The sequence below is a fragment of the Balaenoptera ricei genome, chromosome 3 (genome assembly GCF_028023285.1).
Source record: "Balaenoptera ricei isolate mBalRic1 chromosome 3, mBalRic1.hap2, whole genome shotgun sequence".
In the NCBI taxonomy this organism is placed as follows: Eukaryota; Metazoa; Chordata; class Mammalia; order Artiodactyla; family Balaenopteridae; genus Balaenoptera; species Balaenoptera ricei.
In genome coordinates, this window is record NC_082641.1 from 66932990 (window position 1) to 66949595 (window position 16606).

The window sequence follows — 16606 nt, forward strand, 5'->3', positions numbered from 1 at the left end:
ACTTTTCCTCACAAAACTGAGGGGACGTATCACAGATAATCCTTTAATCTTTTTTTCCATATGGAGGAAATAATCATGGTTTGGGGCGGGGCGGGGGTGGGGGGACGTCTACATTGCTTTGTTAACAGTGACTTAGTTGGTAATTCAAAATCCAATGATGGATGGATATCACCACCTAGTGGCCATATAGTATTTTGCATTTCAAAACTTCACATTCCCAGAACTCCACTTAGGTCTCTGCAGGAATAATATTCTCTGTGAATTAAGTCCCTATAGCTTTGGGTTTTAAAATTCTAGTATGAATTGCATTATATCATGAACCAGAAAGTTAAATGTGAAATGAGATGATTTTTCAAATGCAGCGTAAAGCTAATACATGGAGTCACATGCTTAGTAAAATCCTAGCAACTGAGGCAAGCATTAGGACCAATCGTTCCCGTATCTTCACTTTATACACAGTAATAGCAGTGGAAAGTTTTCCTTGGCTGGTTCCCTTGGCATGTGAACCTAGAGGACATTTTTGGTTTTCTTATGAAAAATTTTTTACAGTGAATTAAATCAGCAGTGTTTGGGGGAATAGAGAGTAGGTAGAAAGCAGAGACTGGACTGTTCATGGAAAAAAACTCCAAATTATAGCTTGAAGCCTTAAATTCTCCCAACAATTACCATAATATATTATGTCAGAGCATGGCTTTACTGGACAAATGTCAAGAGCGGTTTTTATCAATGGAATGTGTGTGGCTAATTGTTTAAACATACTTGGCAAAACTCATAATAGTTCTAAAACATAAAGCCTTTAATTGGCCGTTTAAGATAATCTAAATTACAGTGAATTTTAAAGAATAAAAGGTGACTCAATCTAAGCTGAAGAACTATAGGTAAATATGTGGGTAGGTACAAGGTCGATGATAGAGTAGGCCCTTGGCAGATGCAGATTCAAGATTTGTAGTTTCAAGTATACATGAGGACCCTGAAGATCCACAATATGAAATAATTCGTACTTTTTGCTCAGGCACAAATTTGAACTGTACACAATGGCTGGCTAGTAAGTAAAAATCGTTCAATTAGCTAGCAAGTTTGTCCAATGGACAGCTCAGTTTTCCCATCTCTAGGGGTCTGTTGATGTTTATTCTACTAACTATTTAACCATTTTGGACCTTCTCTATTGTGTTTATGGTGGGGACCTCTCTGCTACACAGGTCTGTGTGAACAGGGGCATTCCCAAAGGTCTATCCTAGATATATCCTTCCCTGCTGCCAAGAAATACTGTATTTGCAGGGGTGTGTGTATGTGTGTGTGATGGTAGTAAATCTCAGATTTGTGTCCCACAAAAAGATGAACTTTAATTTTATCTAGTGTGTGAAAATTCGTTTTCTTGTTATTAGAGAGGAAAAGAAACCAAGAGATTCTAAACAGGGTGTCTAACTGTTTAGGAGAACTAGTTAGTGCCCATCGATTATCCTTTATAGCTATCTGACCAAATTAAATCGTAAAATCTCAATGAAAAGAATTTGAAATGGGTCAAATATTATGGAGAAGGGCTAGTTATCAACTAAGTTTTGATAAGCCCAGTTGCTTTGAAAACTTCTTAATTTTAAATTCTGATAAAAGGGATTTAAAAACAAAACTCTTTCATGTTCCGGGAATTCTTTCTCTACTAGAGGTTGAAGCATGACCTTATTATCTTCAGGGTTTTGAATTTTGAATTGACATTATCTTTTAAAGGCAAAAAAAATCTTGATGGGGAAAAACAAATACTATTTTGGAATGTTGCATGAAGGGTAAGTCATTCTACGGTTCAAGAGCCTTCCCTGATCCAGCCCTTTCTTTTCACCATCCAGCTGCTTGCATATTTCCTCATAAATCGATTTGCTTATATATGTATCATATAAAGGACCAGCTGGGACGTGACTGTCACAGCAGTTAACTGACTAATACTGGATGGTCTTGTTTCCTTTCTTGAACTGAAAGCAGTGCTCAAAGCTGAACCAAGCAAACTCCTTTTGTAAAGCAAAGCAAAGCACCTGATTTATTTTTAAATCTTGTGTATTTCTGAAACAATGCTTTTTTAAAAACTGAAGTATAGTTGATTTACAATGTTGTGTTACTTTCAAGTGTACAGCAAAGTAACTCAGTTGTATGTGTGTGTGTGTGTGTGTGTGTGTGTATGTGTGTGTATTCTTTTTCAGATTCTTTTCCATTATAGGTTATTACAAGATAGTGAACATAGTACCCTGTGCTGTACAGTAGGTCCTTGCTGTTTATTTTATATACAGTAGTGTATATCTCTTAATCCCAAACTCCTAATTTATCCCTCCCCGCCCTTTCCCCTTCGGTAACCATAAGTTTCTTTTGTATGTCTGTGAGTCTATGAAATAACACTTTTTTAACCTTAGAAAAAGAGACAGTGATCCATCTCTAGTTCAATTACATTACAGTTTTATCTTCCATTTATTTTGTACATGCTTGTGATACTAGTTATCTGCTGAGATTTCAGGGCCATTGATCATGGTGGTGTGTATTTTAAAGATAAAAGATCATCTGGTATCTCTGAATGACAGTTGGGACTCCTAGATACTATATAATCAGAGAGTCACCTTGAAAGGATATAAACCCTGTCTGACTTTAGTAGACTGCTGGTAACTCAAAAGCAGAGACCCTACCCCCATCCCCAAACACAGCACACACCTTTTCCCTCCCCGCATGTTGACTGAATTAAGTTGGAGACTTTGCAAAGAGCTGGGAAGGAGAGAATAACTCTTCAGCCATTCTGCTTGAGAAACCTAAGTCAAGTTTGTCTTAGATCTGTGGAATTGAGGTCACTCTCTGAGAGTGGAGAATATTGGCAGGCAGGGGAGTCCCATATGCTCCAGAAGACCTACAGGATAATTCTCCACTTTTACGTTAATATAAGACAGAAGTAAATTTTTGACAATAAAATACAGATTATTTGGAATAAAATAATCTAAGCATTTGTAAAGTTTGATAGATTGTAATGAATAACTTCAGTCTGCTCTGACTTTGTCCTCTCAATATTAGGATTGGTTCAAAATGAATTCTCTGGTTTGTGGAGACAATTGTCATTCAGGAGAATGGTACTTAGCTGTTAGATTTTGGCCAGGATTTTTAGAATCATTTTATGCCTTTGGCAGCTAACTTGCTTGAATCTGATTGGGGGGAAAGGAAAGAGAAAACAATAATTGAAAAGTTAATAAATCCAGTTTAGTTGAAATGGTTGTCTTTTGGGGCACTTTTTTTTTTTTTTTTTGGTTCTACACATACAGAGAGGTAATCATTTAATTGGAACACTACAAGTAACTTTTTTCATATAGTGTACAGCATTAAGCAGTTCATACTAGGTATAAAAAATTAGCTCTTAATAAAATGCATGTTTGTTATAGAACATGTAGAAAAGTTTACATCTGAGCTGGCTTTCCTTTACATCAACTATGTGACTTTTATGTCATAATTTTCTCTGCCATCAGAAGAGAACAAAAATGCACAGTAATTTAGGGGTTTCTTTTCAGACATGGGATTGAGCTAATTCTGGTCTCTGGGGGAAACAACGAGAGTTCAAGGTTTGGAATGGAGAACATGAGTCTCTAAGACAAAAACAGGCTGAGGTCTGATCAGCATTTATTTTTGTCAACAGTGTTAAAATGAATTCTCCCCAAGCCATGCTGGCTTTTTGGAATAATTTTAGTTTGCCCATCCAGCCCTAGAAGAGGGTCGACCTGGGCTAGATCACCCAGGATGTTTGCTTATAATCCCAGCGAGGAGAAAAAAATCCAGATGGGAGCAGAGAATTTTTCTCTGCTCATTCCAAGAGTCTACATTTCTGTATGTATGAGACACCGTCTATGTGAGAGAGGCTCGATTACATTCTTATAGCTCAGAATTGATTTCCTGAGGAGAGATCTCTTCCTAACATTTAGCTTTAGTGAAAAAAATACATTATTGAACCTAAAATCAATGATTTATTTTTTCTACTCTTTTTCTCTGCAAGTGATATTAAATAAGGCTATAAGAATTCAGGAGGAAACAAAGAAAGTTGTTCAGAAAACTGGAGTTTCCTTTGCTAAGTCAGTTTGGCAGTAACATGGAGCAAAATCAAAGCATCCTAGCCAAAATAAATCTGCACAATGGAGCAATCAGATATGAGGTAATAGTGTGACATGCCTGTGGGTATCAAACATTCTTGTAAAAACCACAGACTTAAAATTTGGTCCTGCACCATTAAGCCACAGTTCTGCCAAGCAACAACACAGAACACGGGTTTTAAATCACTGCGGTGAGCCAAATGCAATTCCCACCCAAAACAATTAAATCTTTTACCAGAGGTCTGAGCCTGGGAAGCTTAAGGCCTGAGAATTACTTTGGTGGCATGGAATCAGAATCTCATTTCAGTGTGAAAATGAGATGGTTATTGTTCAGATCAGGAGGAAATGTCAGCTGCAAAATACATGGCAGTCGAGGGACTTGGATGGCTTGAAGTGATGTTTGTTGAGGTTAGATTAAAAAAGGTTAGCTAAGAAATCGGTTAAGTTCTTTCTGATCACTGCATAGCTCATGTTATAATGTTCATTTTTACTGATTAGAAAAATAATTCATGCTCATTCAAGGGAAGTTGGAAAATCTGTAAGAATATATAGAATAAAATATTACCTTAGTCTCATATCACTAGATATAAACTTTATAACATTTTACTGCATTTTCTTTTGGTCTTTTGCATACACACACACACACACACACAGCTGCATCTTGAGAGTATGCGTAAAATTTGGATTATTGTACATTTTTAGGACTTTACTTTTTATTTAACTTAACACTTCCTTTAGTATCTTCCATCTCCTTGTATAGTGCTCAAAGACAAGATATTTGATGGTTATATACTGTCCCATTTGTCTGGCTATACCATGATTTATTGAATATGTATTTGCTCTATAGATTTTTCCCACTTACTGCTAGTATAATATTTTAGATAAAATGTTGTTCACACCTCTGATTATTTTTTAGGATAGCATTTTAGAAGTAGAATTATGAGGTCCAAGGGTAGGAACTTTTTAAGGCTCTTGGTATGTATTGCCAACTGTTTTCCAGACCGGTTATTTACTTCTGCTGACTTTGCGATTGTCTTGCTTGCTGTTTGCCAGCAGCAAACAACATCTTCGATCAGGGGCAGGTATGGGTAGGGAGGAACGCAGCACACTCTGTGGTTCATTATTTCTAAATATGAAATTATTTATTAAACAACACCAGTATGTGCCAGGCATAGCTCCTGGCACTGAGGATACAGGAGTAAACAAAAGAAGCCAAAATCCCTGTCCTCAATGAGCTTACACTCTACTAAGGAGAAAAAATATAATAAGTAAGTAAAATGCATAGGATATTAGAAGGTAATAAGTGTTATGAAGAAAAATAAAGCAAAGAAGGGAGATGAATAGTGCGGTAAGGACAAGGAAAGGGGAGCACTGCACAGTTTACACGTGGTATTGGGATGCTGGAAAATTTTCCACCTTTGAGGACATTCACTGGTTTCCTGAAAGAGGTTAGTTAGAAAGTAAACTAGAAAGTATTGAGCTCCAAAATCCAAATTAAGTATATGAGGAACTCTGGGATCTTTCACCATAAAAAGTATTAAATGTAGATCTTTGTTAGTTTTAAGGAATTCTTATTCTTTTATTAATTTAATTTTTAATTTTATCCTGCTTTAATTCATCTGTTAAAGACAGCTTAGTTATACAGCAGCAGCAGGCTGAATGTGACGTTTATATCTGCATTGTTACTCCATTTCCTTTTCTGTTATCTATTAAAGGAGGGTAGCCGGAAAGAAAAAAAAAAAGGCAAAAAATAAGGCTTGGTGGGTGGAGGGTAAGAGATGATAAGAAAAGGGAAATAGGCAAAGAAAAGGAAAATAAAGAAATAATTAGAAACCCAGGTCAGATCAAATGTCAGTTCCCGGTCGCAGGAAGACCTGCCAGACAGAGTGCTTTGGTGAGTATGGTCCTCTCAGCATCTTTCCCAGGGCCACCTAGGGGGTAACTCAGTGGTACCATTCAGGCTACTAGAGTTGAATCTAAATCCATATAATTTCTGGATTTCCACCAGAGAAATAAAAACACCCTTAATTCTGTGTTTTGGAAAAAAAGTCTTTATTAATCTTCCCTTGGTTCTTTGAAGTTTTATCACTTTTCAGAGACTCTTCTTCACATAGCAGAGGTCTCTTGTCTCCTCTCTTAATTTTGGCATGATTGAGGTGTATTTCAAAGCAAAGCTAAGCAAAGAGATTGAAGGAAAAGTAGAAGGTCTCTTAATCCTGAGGTTTTCAAACTTTAGGTCTTCTTCTCACAAATTATTTTATCAAAGATCTAGGTTTTTACCATATTTTAAAGCTTTAAAAACCGCATTATTTTCTGAGAAGAAAGAAAAATTAGAGCCATTCTGTAGTATATTTATTATACCTTTTTAAAAGACGTAAAGATAGCCATGGTGCTTTTGGGTGTAACTAGGAGGACCGTTTTTTGGCGTGCTCTGAATTGGAAACAATTACCTTATCTCATATACAGTTCTTTCTTCTCTGACTTTTTTTTCAAATAAAATCTCTTAACTCACTGTTTCAGCCACAGACTTATTTTTTTTTCCCCCTTGGTTTTTTTTTTTTTTAATTTTTATTGGAGTATAGTTGATTTACAATGTTGTGTTAGTTTCAGGTGAACAGCAAAGTGAATCAGTTATACATCCACATATATCCACTCTTTTAGATTCTTTTCCCATATAGGTCATTACAGAGTATTGAGTAGGGTTCCCTGTGCTATACAGTAGGTCCTTATTAGTTATCTATTTTATATATAGTAGTGTGTATATGTCCATCCCAACCTCCCAATTTATCCCTCCTCCCCCTTTCCCCCTTGGTAACCATAAGTTTGTTTTCTACACACAGACTTATTTTAAATTTAATTCAAGGAAAGACTAATAGATCTGTAGGCCCAGAAGAAACAGTCACATTTGCCATTGTCACATAAATCTGAATACGTATTTCTTTCATATGAAGGAAATTTGTCTCCACCAGTCTGGTCAGCATTAGATGTGATTTAAATGTGACAGTAGGCAAAGCATATTGGGAAAGCGATACCCAAGTTGAGCCAGAGAGACAGTGAACAAACATGTCCCATATCACATTCTAGTTAAGAGACCGGAGGCTAGAAAGCTTCTCTCTTATTTATGGTCCAATATTATTTTCATCTCACTAAAGTTTGTTATTTTTGAATAGGCATAAGGACTGTATTTTTCATGTAATTATTGGTTGATACGGAGGTCACATTTTATGGTAACAAAAAATTGAATGTAAACCTAAAAGTCCTGGGTGTTTAACATTGCTAAGTTTCAAGTTGTTCCCAGTCTTGCTGGATTACTGTAAGAGATAATGCATACCAAGTACCAGAAGAGGGCTTCATTCATTACTGGTGCTGAATAAAAGACATGTATTACTGTGATGGAAAGCAAAAGATATTTCTGGTTATATGTCATTGCCCAAACTAGGGAATCAAAAGGTATCATCTAAAGATGTAGATATAAAGGTAACCAGCAGAAAAACATCAGGTCAATAAAATTCCTTTTAATTATCTGAACACACATTAAAGAAAAGCAAACATATATTTATAGTAAGACATATTTTTTAAAGCATTATCTTGTATATTAATATGCATAAATGTGATAAATGTTCCTATTAAAACAACTTCCAGATTAGATCATAAAACAAAACACAACTGGATGGTGCACATAAGAATCATAGCTAAAACAGAATTACTCAGAAAGGTTGAATATAAAATGATGGGCATAGGTATATCGGGTAAACAAAAAAATAAATATAGCAAATATATCAATTTATATGTATATCGACATAGCAAAGAATTTGGATGAAAACAATTACATTCAATAAGACGAAGGTACTTTATAGTGGTAAAAATATAAAAGAAGGAATGACCATTTTATTGCACTATAATCATCTCTACATAAAATTATATGTGCACATAGGGTTTGGAAGAAAACATGACAGATTAGAGTGACGAGATTATGAATTTTTTTCTCTAGTTGTTCCATTTCCATTAATGCTGTTACAATTAATAATAATGACATGGTTAAAATCCTTAAACTGAGCATTGATTCCTTAGATATATCTCATCGCCAAAGGAAAAAATATATATATTTGTTGAAGAGAGACTTTGAGATATATACATTTTCCACTCAGAGTGTAAAAATCTTTTTCTGTACCACCAGAATTATTTCAGCTAGATGGTTCAACAGAAATTGTTGAGTCCATTCTAATTTAATCGTGCAGTAATGGCACTGTCGCTTTTATAATATGCTTCTCTTTGACTGTCAATAGTTACCTTCTCCCTCCATTTTTACAGCAATATGAGAACTGGAGGCCCAATCAGCCAGATAGTTTCTTTTCTGCTGGAGAAGATTGTGTTGTAATTATATGGCATGAGAATGGCCAGTGGAATGATGTTCCCTGCAATTACCATCTCACCTATACCTGCAAGAAAGGAACAGGTAATGATTACCCCATTAATAATGTATACTTAATCTGCATTTCAATTATTAAGTAAATTCAGGAAGAATAAATGTCATTCTTTAAGACACAAGCTGGATGTCATATATGGCATCTCTTATTGCTCTGGAATGGTTTACTTTTTCAATATAATTGAAAAGTTTGTTTTCAGTAATGTGTTCACCTTAGATTTCAAGTGCTTAAGATAACAATGTAGCATTTATGTAGAAAAACTACCTGGCAGTATTTTTAAGAAAAACAGTTGCCAGCCCAAGGGCCTATAAACCTGTTTATTTTGATGAGGAGAGCATTAAAAAAAAAAAAAAAAAATTAGTTGTAGAATAAATAAATAAATAAATAAAATTTTAAAGAAACAAAAAAATTTTTAATTAGTTGTCAACAATAAAAAACTGGTATGTATCATAAAATAACGTGAAGTTTTTATTTAAAAAAAAAGAACACCTGGTGCCATCTGGCCCATGTTCAAATTTATCAGTGGTTTAAATACTGCAGCTGAAAACTACCACCCTCCCTTGGTGGGACTGTGGTCTCCAATTCATTGCAGTCCTCATTCAGACCTTTCCTCCTTTTTGGTTAAGTTCCTGGTCTTTATAGACACTTGAGTTTTTCACTCATTCCCTTAGAAGCTCCATCTGTACACATCAACCATAGCACAAAAATGCCATCCTTATATCTATTGTTGAATACCTTCAAAATATGATACAATAAAAACATTTATAATATGTTTATAAGTTAATAATATAATGAGAATTGCTTAGTTGATATTAACCACTTAAAATTAAGAAAACTGATTTTTGAAAGTGTTTATCATTGACCAATATGTTTGAATTCTAAGGCACACTGTATAGACTTCTTCCTTTAAAAAATAGGAATTCCATAAAAATTTATAAACCTATTTGCAATTGATAATGGTGTTAGAACATGAGTATTTAATCTCTATACCCAGATTTTACCCACCTCAATTAAACATACAAAGTACAAATGCAAAATACAAAATCCATTTGACTTATTTTTGAATATAAAAATAATAAAACTAATAATACACTCTATAGATATTTTAGGAAAGACAAACACCACTAGAGAAATTCTATCAAAAGAAAGAGAACAGTAAGATACACAAAGCTGAGATGAAACTCAGCTGTTATCCATGACTACTATACTCTGCCATTCTCTTGTCTAAAGCAGAATTTATGCTGAATATCTTTTATGTGTGAGCAGCTTTCCTGACTATGTACGTTACTTCCGCACTTATGCGATGGAACTTGTGAAAACAGCAAATCAAGTTATTTGCTCTTTTCCCTGTTTCTAGTGTAAGAAGTCTTTAAAGAACTGTTTGTCTTTATCCAAATGTCATGTTTGCCCTCTTAGATCTCCAAATGTTCCCTGGAGTCATGCTTTTCATTTTGTGATCCAAACATTCTTTTATTTCCAGTATTATTTTTTCCTATGCCAGGGTTTATTAGCAGCAGCACTATTAACATTTTGGGCCAGACAGTTCTTACCTGTGGGAGCTGCCCTGTGCGTTGCAGAATGTTTAGCGTCATCTCTGCCCTCTATGCACTGAATGCCAGTAACATTCTCCTCCACTCCACATCCTCCTTTGCTTTGTGACAACCATCCATGTCTCTAGCCATCGCCAACTATCCCTGGGAAAGGAGGGAGAGGAGGAAAACTGCCCCAGGTTGAGAACCACTGCCTTATCTAAAAAGGATTCACAAAAGTAACATCGTGGTAGACATTTCCCAATGGGGAAAGATTTACAAAACATTAGGTCTACCTCATTAAAGGAGAAAAATAAAACAAAACAAAATGATTCATATATTTTATCTCCCTACTGTCTGATTTTTATTTGTGTAGACTTAATTCTTTGTTAATCAGTACTCTGGGGAATGTTACGAATTTTATAAATGTCTGTAAACTTTTATAAATGACACTTATTTTTCCTTTCAGATATTTTAGACATCTTTAAACATACAGACCTAGGTCGTTTTAATTAAATACTTGCAAAGAAGGATTATATTATATATAAAAGACTTTTTTTTTTTAAAAAAAACACCACCTCGTTGCATACTACCTACACATCTTTGGGGCATCCTGCAGGTTCCTTCCAATCCCATCCATTTACTTCCCAAATCCAGCCATAGATAATGACTTAATACCCTTTCTTTTCTCGTTAGAATGATCACATATGCTTGTATCTGTAAACAAATTGTTTAGTTTTGCACATTTTTGAACTTTAAGTAGAATCATACTGTTTGTATTTTGTGCATTGCTTTTTTTGTTCAGCATTATGTTTGTGAGATTTATCCATGTTGATGCATGTAGCTGTATTTCTTCATTTTGGCTGCTGTGTAGTATTACAGTATATGATTATATAACATCTTATTTATCAGTTCTCCTGCCAGTGGACATTTGGGTTACATTCAGTGTTTTCACTATTATAAACAATGTTTCTACGAATATTCTTGAACTTGTTTGTGGTAGATCTCTGCAAGTTTCCATAGGGTGTTTTTCCAGGAGTGAAGTGCAGAGTCATAGGATAAATGCACCATCAAATTCACTAGAAAATGCCAAATTATTTTCCAAAGTGGTTGTACCAATTGTCACTCCCACCAGCAATGTATGAAAGGTCCCGTTACTCCACATCTTCTCCAACATTTGATATTAATGGACTTTGAAATTTTTGCCAATCTGGTGGGTATAAAATGTTATCTCTTGTGATTTAATTTGCGTTGTCTTGGATACTTCTCCCTGGATATCTTTTCATATACTTTTATTTATAGCTCTTCTTTTTGTAAGGTTTCTGTTCATGTCTATTGTGTATTTTTAAAAATTGATTGCTTCTCTTTTATATATTGATTTGTGAGAGTTTTTAAAAATGTCCTGTTTATTAATCCCTTGAAAATTATATGTTGCAAATATCTACTCCCAGTTTGTAGCTCGTCTTTCCCCATGGCATTTTTTAATGAACAGAGTTCTTCATTTTGTTGAATTTTCCTTTATGGTTTAAACCTTTTTGTGTCTTAAGAAATCTTTACCTATCCTAAAGTCAGAAAGCTATCCTATGTTGTTTTTAAATGTTTTATAGTTTGTCTTTTACATTTATATATTTAAACCATCTAGAATTGATCTGCCATGGATTCTCTGAGGTAGGGAACCAAATACATATTTTTTTCCATATGAATACCCAATTGTCCAAGTGAAAAAACTACCTTTTCCCCACTGCTCTGCCATGTTGCTTCTGTCAAATATCAAGCATATATATGTGGATCTATTTCTGGTCTGTTTGCCTGTCCTTGCCAGTACCACACTCCCTGAATTATTTTAACTTTATAATAAGTCTTCATTTATAGTTTTGGAAGAAATCTGTATATTGCTTTCCTCTCAAATTTAAAGACAACTTTTAATTTGTCAGAATCAAGTATAATGAGTTATCTAATTGATAATTTTTAACCTTCCGTATCACTTCCATCTCATTCTATCTGATACTTGCTAGTATCTGGACCCTAGTATAGACTTTCCATATTACAATAAAAGAAGTGTAGATATCCAGATGGGGGTTTTCATTGAACTATATACATAGTGTAGATTATTAAGTGAAAATGACATATTATTATAGAAATCTCAGTTTATCTTCTAGGAATTTGTAAAAATCAAGTACATACACAAATGTTTCTAATTTCTTAGTTATAGATAGTAGGACTTTATAATCTATTTTTAGGTTATGTCTATCTGAGTGACAATTTCTTATGTGAACGAAAATATATGCTTGGATTGTGTTTCATTAAAGACAGTTTTGTTTGCTATGGGTCAGTACATTCTAAGCTGTTTTGTCAGGCAGAAGTAAATTAAAGGAACTAAATATTTAAGTTAAACCTACATTTGTCATTGCAAAAGAATATGGTTATAAACAGCCTTTTGAATATATAAATAAATTTAATATTCGTGAACTTTTGACATCCAAACATCTTGGTACCAAGGTTTCTGGTAATCATCCTCCCATTGAAGATTTGCATTATTTCATGAGAGAATATGACATGCTTATCAGGTGGGCCTCATGATGGCATTCTTAAAGTAAACTATTGATAGGAAATGTCATTTAGGGAAATTATATTGAAGTTAAGTTATATTTTTATTAGAGATATATAGCAAAACACAATCACTTAATAAAAGTTAATTTTTAAAATATATCATTTAAAACAAGTACACTAATATTGAATAAAATGACAAATTAATACAAATTCAGTTGAACCAATTTTCCCAGCTTCTTGAATTTCAAAATTGTGAAGTTTCTTTTACTACTATTTCCTTTTTACTATTTCTACCATCACTAAGTTTGTTGATATACAGAATTTTTTATTGTGGGTTAAAAATGATGGTTATATATTCCAAGATTTACCTTTACTTACCCTGCTTAAGAGTTGAAATTTATATTTATAAGGTAATTACAAAATTGAAGCATGAATACTATGTCCTGACTTGCTCCCTGTCTCTGTACAGAAGACAGAAAAGAGCAAATAAGCATAATTGAACCTGGAGATATTTTATTTATACTGAAGAGTCCGTATTTTATCCATATTTTGGACATATTTTGTCCGCATTTTGAAGCTATGATGTTATTATAGATTGTAAGTTTTTTTCAGGGAAGTGACAATAATTGTTAATTATTACAAATCTATTATTATTTGAAGTGATGGTGGGTAATAAATAAAAACATTGGGATGGTGATGAAGATAACATCAACAGGCCACATGGTGGCATGAGACAGGAAATTCCAAATTCCTTTTAATTTGGAATTTTTTTCAGAAAAGTAGCACCTCCAAACGGACAGATGAATGTATGACCATATGCCCTATGGTTCTTTAAAAAAAAAGAAAAAAAAAAGCACAATTCAAGATGACAGAATCTGAGATTCAAACTAGGCCCAGAGCCTTACTATTTAGTTTTGTCTTGAAAATTTTCAATTTCTTAATCTAAATGGCTGCTGAAGGTGCTTGATTGAGTATAATAAAGAAGGAAAGAGAGAAAAAAAAAAGAGAAACTCATGCCAATAGAAATATTTAGATTATTTGGAAATAACCCAATTTACTTTTCTTTAGTTGCTTGCGGCCAGCCCCCTGTTGTAGAAAATGCCAAGACCTTTGGAAAGATGAAACCTCGTTATGAAATCAACTCCCTGATTAGATATCACTGCAAAGATGGTTTCATTCAACGCCACCTTCCAACCATCCGTTGCCTAGGAAATGGAAGATGGGCTATGCCTAAAATTACCTGCCTGAACCGTAAGTGGTCCTTTAGAAAGAATGGACAACCATGCTATAACAACTACTAGACACCCTCATTTTACGGCTACGGTATTGGTAGTTTAGGGTATGGAGCAAGTAATATTGTTGTGTTTTCTTTTCTTTCTTTCTTTCCTTCCATGTAGCATCTGCATACCAAAGGACTTATTCTAAGAAATACTTTAAAAATTCCTCATCTGCAAAGGACAATTCAATAAATACATCAAAACATGATCACCGTTGGAGCAGGAGGTGGCAAGAAACAAGGCGCTGATCCCTAAAATGGCGAACATGTGTTTCCATCATTTCAGCCAAAGTCCTAACTTCCTGTGCCTTTCCTATCACCTCGAGAAGTATTATCAGTTGGTTTGGATTTTTGGACCACCATCCAGTCATTTTGGGTTGCTGTGCTCGAAAACATTTTAAATGAAAGTATTGGCATTCAAAAAGAAAGCAAACAAAAGGAAAGAAAATAAGGGCAGAATGTAACCATTTCCAGACTATCTAATTTCTTTAGTTTTCTATTTGCCTCCAGTGCAGACCATTTTATAATGTATACCAGCCTACTGTACTATTTAAAAAGCTCCATTTCAGCACCAATGGCAATGTAAATAAGATGATTTAATGTTGATTTTAATCCTGTATATAAAATAAAAAGTCACACTGAGTTCGGGCATATTTAATGATGATTATGGAGCCTTACAGGTCTTTAATCATTTGTTGGGCTGCTTTTGGTAGTTTGTTTAGGCTGGAAATGGTTTCCCTTGCCCTTTGTCAGCAAGATGGAGGATGGCTTTTCCTGGACAATTAACAAACACAAAGTTTTGTAGGTCACCGCACCATTTCCGCCCTAGGTACAGCCGGCTTCCATGTGTTGCTGAAGCCTGGCTGGCTAATGGGATCCCAACGGAACTAGAGACTGCAACGTGGAACTCTTTTTTTGCTGCATTCCTTTTTCTTCACTTACAAGAAAGGCCTGAATGGAGGACTTTTCTATGACTAGGAGCATTTTTTAGGGGTCAAAGTGCTAATTATTAACTCAACTGGGTCTCCTTTTTAATGGCTTTTATAACACTAACTTGCAAGATTACAGATCAACAACATTTCAAATGGATATAGACCTAGGGTTCTGGAGGGAGGGGGGTTTGTTAAAACAACACACATTCAAAGAAAGAAATTTTGTATATATAACCATTTTAATCTTTTATAAAGTTTTGAATGTTCATGTATGAATGCTGCAGCTGTGAAGCATACATAAATAAATGAAGTAAGCCATACTGATTTAATTTATTGGATGTTATTTTACCCCAAACCTGAACATTGACATAGTATGCTAGTTATTTTTCAGTGTTAGCCTTTATACTTCCCTCACACAGTTTGGAACAATATAATCTAGGTACTCTGTCCCTGATTAAATAATGTGACGGATAGAATGCATCAAGTGTTTATTATAAAAAGAGTGGAAAAGTGTATAGCTTTCAGCAAATGATGTTTGCCCATTCTAAGCAAGGAGCATATATATAGAAATAGTGTGGGCGTTGCTTCCTATTAGGTGGAGTGTATGTGTTAAAATTTCTCCCTATCTCTTCCCACTCTGTTTTCTCCCCTTAATTTGAATAAAATGACTGCTGAAGATGACTCTGAATCATTATCCACTTAATTTAATGTTTAAAGAAAACCCTGTAATGGAAAGAAAGCATTTAGAAGTCTTTCCCTAATTTTAGTTAGAATGATCTTGAGAAGACAACAAATAAAATGCAAATAGAAGAAGAGCAGACGCAACATGGATTCTTTTTCACAGAACCTCTTTTGACTTAGAAGGAACCACAGTAGGCGCAATCATACACACTGTCTTTAGGCAAGTTCTCTTGGTTGCTGCATTAAATGTGATCCACCTTTGGGTGTTCTAGAGCACAGAACAGTTCTGTGTCTACCTATTAGGTTTTAATTTTTCCTCTTTCATTACAATGCACATAATACGTTCCTGTATTTATATTATAACGTGTATAGTGTAAAATGTGAATGACTGTTTTTTTTTTTTTTTTTTTGTGAATGAAAATCTAAAAATCTTTGTAACTTTTTATACCTGCTTTTGTTTCACCAAAGAAACCTAAAATCCTTCTTTTACTATACTTTGACTGGTCTGGTTATTTACAACTTTAAACCCTAATGTGCACCAACATTTTTACATTCTAGATCTATCATGAAGTACAAGCTGCTGGCTTGGATGAAATGATTTTATGGCTAGCAGAGAGGTGATTATAAATGTCCCTGCAAAAACTGAGATAGTAATTCTGATAATGTTTACATATACATTCTTAGGCATTAATCTCAAATATGAAGGAAACATGCAATAGGAAAAGTGATAGGTCACACTTACAGAATTCTTCCTATTAACCAGGCCAAGTGTTTTATGTGCATCATCTTTCAACAAGCCTAAGAGAGAGGCTGTTAATGTCTGATTGATGAGGGATCGAGCATAGAGAATTCAAGTCGTTTGTCCCAAGTTACATAGTTTGTTTGTAGTGGATGCAGGTAATCTCCAGAACCTGCATAATACTCTCAATAAAAACATAAAATATTATGTTCTCAATTGTTATACGTTTAGGAGGTTAATTTACTGGCTAGAAGATCATATCTAAAAAAAAGATCAGAAGATGTCAAAAACACCAAGTTCCTATCCATCCAGATACTCATCCATCCCTTTATTTTCATTCATTCACTATTACTAAGTACTTACTATGTATTA

General features: G+C 34.4%; 1 protein-coding gene across 5 annotated transcripts in view; it reads left to right on the plus strand.

Annotated features, from left to right (window-relative positions):
- Positions 1-15502, plus strand: part of VCAN (versican) — a 116122-nt gene extending 100620 nt beyond the window's left edge. For all 5 annotated transcript variants that reach the window (XM_059916714.1, XM_059916717.1, XM_059916718.1 and 2 more), the window contains 3 exons: positions 8412-8556; positions 13675-13857; positions 14004-15502. In XM_059916714.1, coding sequence (XP_059772697.1) covers positions 8412-8556; positions 13675-13857; positions 14004-14131 — 456 coding nt within the window. In that variant the 3' untranslated portion in view covers positions 14132-15502. The remainder of the gene's footprint in view (positions 1-8411; positions 8557-13674; positions 13858-14003) is intronic.
- The last annotated feature ends 1104 nt before the right edge of the window (positions 15503-16606 follow it).